This window comes from Glossina fuscipes, unplaced genomic scaffold, assembly GCF_014805625.2.
Source record: "Glossina fuscipes isolate IAEA_lab_2018 unplaced genomic scaffold, Yale_Gfus_2 26, whole genome shotgun sequence".
Taxonomy (NCBI): Eukaryota; Metazoa; Arthropoda; class Insecta; order Diptera; family Glossinidae; genus Glossina; species Glossina fuscipes.
Genome location: NW_023998421.1, coordinates 8150005 through 8156646, shown reverse-complemented (window position 1 = coordinate 8156646; position 6642 = coordinate 8150005). Strand labels below are relative to the sequence as shown.

General features: G+C 33.6%; 1 protein-coding gene across 1 annotated transcript; it reads right to left on the bottom strand.

Annotated features, from left to right (window-relative positions):
* Positions 1 to 4854: 4854 nt before the first annotated feature.
* Positions 4855 to 6011, bottom strand: LOC119635460. The gene is made up of 4 exons (XM_038030271.1): positions 5895 to 6011; positions 5457 to 5838; positions 5240 to 5385; positions 4855 to 5171 (listed from the first exon to the last, which is right to left on the bottom strand). The coding sequence occupies exons 1-4, from the start codon at positions 5929 to 5931 to the stop codon at positions 4855 to 4857; spliced, it is 882 nt and encodes a 293-aa protein (XP_037886199.1). The 5' UTR covers positions 5932 to 6011.
* Positions 6012 to 6642: the final 631 nt, after the last annotated feature.

Below are 6642 nucleotides of genomic sequence, written 5' to 3'. Positions count from 1 at the left end.
TAGTTATAAACTAATTTTCTACAATCAAAATTAACGACAAAAGCTTTTAATTTTAGAATTTGACGGTGATTTGATAAAGTGCCAGAGACCACAGGCCACAGAGACCTACTACTGACCGTAAAATGGACATAACAAATAGGTTGTTTAAATCCACTTGGAAGTTAATGTCTATGATGTGTTCCGGGTTCCGGACTGCTACAAACTCAGAAAAATATAAATGTAACTACAAATGCAAGTAGAAATGTATGGATAAATTTTAACAAAGATTTCACATTCTTAAGCTGTGAGCAAAAAATGGAAGTCAAGACAAAGGGCGACGGAAAAGGAAAACGTATTAGGAATCCCTGCAACTATTAAATTAAATATTTCAGTATTGAACTTGGAAAAGCATAAATTTTCTATGGAAACACGATTTGTTGATGTATTAGAGTATATCTGGAGAAACGTATTTTATAAAATTAAAAAGTGAGAGAATGTTTTATCTACTTTGCTTTACATACTCATGTATTTAATACTCTTTGTGTGCATTTAAGCAAAAACTATATGTTGCTATAAAAACAAAGATTTTCTTTTTACGATTTGATCAGTGGTGTCTTTAATGCGTTAAAAGTAATTTCGAAGGCGTTGGTTTCTTTTATCCTTTTTTTCTTTTTTCTCAACTTTTTTAACATCTCTCCTGATATAACAGATAAGAGCATTAGATTTATTTTAAAACTCGTTCGCTGATAACAGGAAATAGAAAGGCGGGCGCGAAAGATTTTCGGTCTTTTCGAAATATTACAAACCGAGAGCTGTAATGAGTCAATCTGAGTTGTTCTAGCTCTTACTCAAGCAAACTATTTCCTTTCAATACTTTTCTGATAACGGCAATAAAAAAAGATTTTAATAAATTTTGTGTAGTTTTTTGCAAAAAAACCTTTGCTGTAACATTGGAAAATATTTTAAAGAATACCGTAATTACGATTAAATTTTATTTTATTTGTAATGGATAACATTATAAGGCTTACTTGTATCGATGGTGTTCTCTCAGCAACGGCCTCACATAAAGTTTCGAATATTAGCCAATCTTCTGGAGAATTTCCAGTGGAATTCATGGCAGTTTAATATAAATAAATACTTTCACAGACACAGACAAATTATTTATTATTTCTTTTTTTGTTTTTTTTTTTTTTTTGTTTTGCGTATTCCTAAGTTTATTTATAGACGCTCTTATAGGCCGGCTGTGTAGGCGGGCTGAGTGAATGAAAATATGAATAAAAACGTGTTTTGTATTTCATATGTTTACGTTTATGTTTAAATGCGTTACCATGTGACGGTAAGCAGGGGAGAAAAACAGAAGGTTCCCTTTAGGATACTTATATTTTTATACCCTACACGACTTATGGTATTATCCTTTTATGGTTGTATGCACCAATGGATTTTTTATTATACCGATGGATGATCCAGAGCCATTTTCTGAATCCATCTAAACTTGTCCGTTCGTCCGCTCGCCTTTGTGTCTTGTGTTTAACCTACAGCCGGCAGTTTTTGAAATAATTTGATATAATGCGGCACACTGTCGTGTTTCGACTAAAGGGCGAACGGGTCACTTCCCATTTACTTTGAAAACTCGTTATAAGTATATTTACTTATTTAATTTTTTTATTGAACAGTTTTCTAACACTATCATTATGCTAACAACAACAAATTATTATTTGCTCTATAAAAGTCCTTAAGTGCTGGTCTCCTTCTTCATATTATTCAAGGCATTCGAGACAGATTCTGAAACGGATTTAGTAACCTCCTGTATGTTAGCTTGGGCGTTTTTGAAAAAGTTCTGAAAACGAAAAAATTATTTTGTATTTTTAGTCATTTATAATAAAAACTCTTTATGCTATAAATACCTGTAAATCTTCGTTATTTAAAGTCTTCTTAAATTCATCCATTATTTTGTTTGCAAATTCGGAGAAATCGACTTTACCCGACTCGCCCTCAGCAGGATTCTCATCACGACGTATACGAGCCATTTCAACAAGCTTTATCATTTCAATTTGAAAAATATAATTAAAGAACATATATGTACAGATATACGTATCAGATATTCATATATATATATATGTTTGTAAGGTTTTCAAAACTACCTGTAAACAACAGATAATAGCACACAAGGCAAAAATGAATTTCATAAACGCGATCATTTTTTATTCGATCAAATCAAAACGTTCGACTCTACTGTACGGCAATCAATAACTTACTAAGCAGCTCTATAGTCCTGCAAATCAAAAATCAATTGTTTATCTCGAATTTTTTAGAAAATTGTTTATTTTTGAAAGGAAAAAAAGAAAACACTTTCGATAACTTTATGAACCTCGCATGCATTATATTCTATATTAGTCTTATCACTTTAAAGTTCTTTTAAATACCAATGAATGTAAAATAAGTTAAATCCATCAACACAAATGTGACATTCGGTTAAAGATTTCTTAAATTACGTAAATACATAAACCCTTTTGATTGTTATATTTCTTGTGATAATATAATGAGTTGAAGGGAAGTCCGACTTCAAAGTTTTCTTCTGACTGCGTTCATCGTTCGCTATTCCTTAGTAGACAAATTTGAGAATTCAACTTCTCTCCATTAGGTTACTAGCGTTTTTGTTATCTTAAGTTGCTCATGACGTACTTGTCTTTTCTAATATATTCGAGAGTATTATTTTCATTTGTGTGTGGTATTATCCGTAGAGGGGTTTTATGTTCTAATAAGATTATTATTTCGGGCAACAATGTCCATATATGTTGTTTAATACACTCATAGATGAAGATGCTAGAAGATAAGAAAGGCGCGGTATGCTTTTAGTCCACCGTTTTCATATGATTTTAATGCATCACAATTTCTGGGATCGAGAGAAACTACAACAACAATAGATAAGTGGAGGGTTTCAAAATATTCGGCCTTATGGCTGATACGATTTTACGACACATACACCCGAAAATTTCCTCTACAAAATATCAATTACTTTTGGGTTCATTTCCACTTTTGTAAAAGAATTTATATGTGGCTTACCACGAATCCTGTGAGGCCTATTAAGAATTTCTTAAATTTATGAAATAGTCATAAGGAGAATGCAACTTTCATTCAAACTAAAAATCATACCCACAAGTTTCGCCTGATTTATGTACGGTTGTATGATAATCGTGGTGATAGGTCCTTAACACTATTTAGTTGCATATATAGCCTCACGCTGTACATTTAAGCAAATGGTATATACACTTAAATTTTAATAATTTGCCTCTAGTAAATAAGAAATGGCTGCAAACATTTCATAAACATTTATTTGTATTTAACATATATCAACGTTCACATAACATACACTATAGTAGCAAACAAAGTGAAAATCAGTAAAAGATAGGAAACAAACTCAGTTCGGCATACGTTCGAGATTTCCAGCAGGTATGACGCATCTGTCTGGTCATGTGTGGATCACTGCCACTCAGTTCGTCTGTTCCAAAGTGGATCGATTCGAACAATTTTCAATAGAGATCATCCTTGGACCGAAGCACGCCAATATACCGAATTTCGTCAAATCGTCTGTAGGTTAAACACAAGAAAACAAGGCGGGCAGACATAGCCTAAATTCAGAATCACCTTCTGAATCGATCGGCATAATAAAAGCCAGGTCTATTTCAAGTCCCGGTCGCACAAACTTAACGCCTTCTTATGTCATAAGCGGTGTGGGATCTATGCAAAATTGCGTTCCCTTTCAATATTCTTACTTTCAGGCAAAAGACCACTTAAGCCAGCTAGCCTATAGATCTATTCCAATTTTATACTGCTATCAGTTTGACTTTTAATCTCACTGATTTTTTATCTTGAGCTGCTCGATGCAGCACTAGTATTCAACGACTTTCCTCGAGATTCAGAGACTTTTTAATTAATGAGACGTTATATCGTGAAGTGTTAAGTAATTGTAAAAATGGTTTAATCTAATCCATTTCTTCTTTAGTCCAGAAACACGATTGCAACAAATTCCATCACAACATTTCAAAAATTACTGTGTCCAGGCTGAAATCTACAAGGGCGTAAGAGGACTGGGTAGACAGATAAGCTGACATTTCATTCTGAATCGATCTAAGAAAAGGGCGAGTACATCTTAAAGCCTTTTCAGTGTTCCACTTGCATGTGCACAAGCTTAAGATACCTTACACCACTACTAGAATGGATTATCGTCAGACTTTACACGAATTTGTAGAAATTTATGATGAAAGTCGAGATATATATAAATTATGTTGTGATATGCTTGGACAATGTTTTTTTTTTTTTTTGCCAGTTTTAACAAATTTGAACGATGTCGCTTCAAACTCCAGATTCCCATGAACGGTGAGCACTTACATTGTCCAATGTAGGTTCTTTGATCATTGTCAATTTAATTGGCATTTTGCACTCTGAAGCCGCAAAATGCAAAGCTACATCTAAAACTACTTTAAAATTTTTAGAAACCGCATGCAAATTTATTTCTGTTGTCGAATCGTATTTAAACCTAAAGCTGTTTTTTTTTTTTGAAATTAAATCTTGTAGCTTGCTTTTTATCGAAGAAAACTCAGCCTTTACTCTTCTTTCTATTGCCTTTGCGGCGCTTTTTAGAGCTTTTCGAGTAAATGGCGGCCCAGTCAATCTATAGAAAAAAAGCGTTAATTGTGATTATAGTTTAATCGTTTGAGAAAACGAACAAACTCACTTGATAGACCTCTGAGGGTGGTTGACGTCGTCTTATTTCGAACGCCTTCCTGGCAGCAATTTCTTCCTGAAATCGAACTAATTCCTCGCTTAAATATTTATGATGATCTACTAGTTTTGCAATTTGTTTTGTACTTGCACCTATACTAGCTTCGATCTTTTCCAACTCCTCGTCGTATAGCTCTTGAAAGTTTGTAATAAGCTCTCGAAAACTCTGCAAGCAAAGGACACGCCTATTAGTGTGATATACCATTGGCAATATTCGTTTGGCACCTCGGTTTCATTGTAGATCACGTCTACAATATTGTAGCCAACCTCCTCTTCCATTTTGCTCGCTTGCAATGCTTGCGAAATGCTGTTTAAATAGTTTTCTTGAAGTATATCATATTTTAGTTGCATTTTGTTAACTTCGCTTCGATACCAATTCAGTTGGTAACGCATTTCTATTGCCTCAAATACTGCAAGTAAAAAATAGTGTACATTACATTACATTTTCATACGTTTTATAAATGGAATTTTTATGCACATCTTTGGTCGGTTTCGTTTATGATTGGTAACACCACGGGACCCCAAGCGACCATTAAATAATTACAATACTCAAATTCCTTTGATTTATTTCTTTGCGCTTCCGAGCATAAGTCCTCGCCTATTGTCAGATATGTTTGAACATCACTGCTCATATCGTAAATAGAAAAAAGGAATTAACGCAATATTTGCACAGACGACCGTTATTAATAGCTTACATGAATGGATCCCAAAGATATTTACCAAAGTCTATGGATTTACCATCTACTAAGGCATACATGGCCTTAAAAAGAACATCCACTAATCTGTTTAGTTCACTTAAATCAAAGTGTAACTTGACTCGCTCCAATAAGGCCTCGTCGAACTCCCACATCAGGACATCGATCCAAACATGTTTGAAACGTCGACGAGCCAAAAACTTTTCATACGACCAACTGTACACGCCCCTTGACATCTCAATAGCTATTTCAGTATCACGCATCGGGGGATTCACATTCCGTATCACTTTTAAGCGATTGGTCATCGTGTATTCCAAATATTGCAATGCCATCCTCTTTATATAATCATGTTCAAAACTGGACCCAGTTGTCTCAATTATACCTGTTCAAGTGAGTTTATAAACGAGTAATAGAGCTTTCATTATTTATTCCCCTTACCTGTACTTCTAAGGCGCTGCAGATCAATGCCATCCATAATAATGATTGTTGCGAATTTTTTACGATTTTAATCATTAAATAATATAATTTTTCAATATGCATGTGCCTGACACTCGTCGCCCATAAAAAAGAATCATCTGCGGCTTAATCCAAAGCTTTAAAAAAATTCTTTTCTTTTAAGTATAAAAAAAAAAAAACAAAAATGTTTTATTATTAATAGAAAAATTCTAAAATGATTTTCTAAAAACTTTTAGAAAAACTAAAAACTTCTAAAAACTTTTAGAAAAGGCAACGTGTCAAAAAAACGTATAAAATCAAAAGTGAAACGAGAGATTAAACGCCACATCGATGCAAAGTTGCTCCTCTAACGGATCGTAAAGCTTACCCCGAATGTAATCAAAGCAATAACCCTGCGCTGAAAGTTTTTAATAATCTTCATATTTCTGAAGTGTATTATTATGATTCAATTATTTGCACAACGTAAGAGAGAATGACTATTCGTTAGCTCTATAATTTTTATACCCAGTACCCGTACCCAGTTTCTTATAATAAAAATAAGCGATTTAAATATTATTATTATTATTATTATTATTAATTTCGCCAGAGAAATAAATTTTAAGACTAAACTCTTAAGAGCACTAGCATCTAAGGCTATCGGCTTTTATTAAAAACTCTATCGCGCTTGAGATTCGAACCCACGATCATTGACTTGCTAGTCGAGATTCCTCGGCTTCGGCTGCTCGTCGGA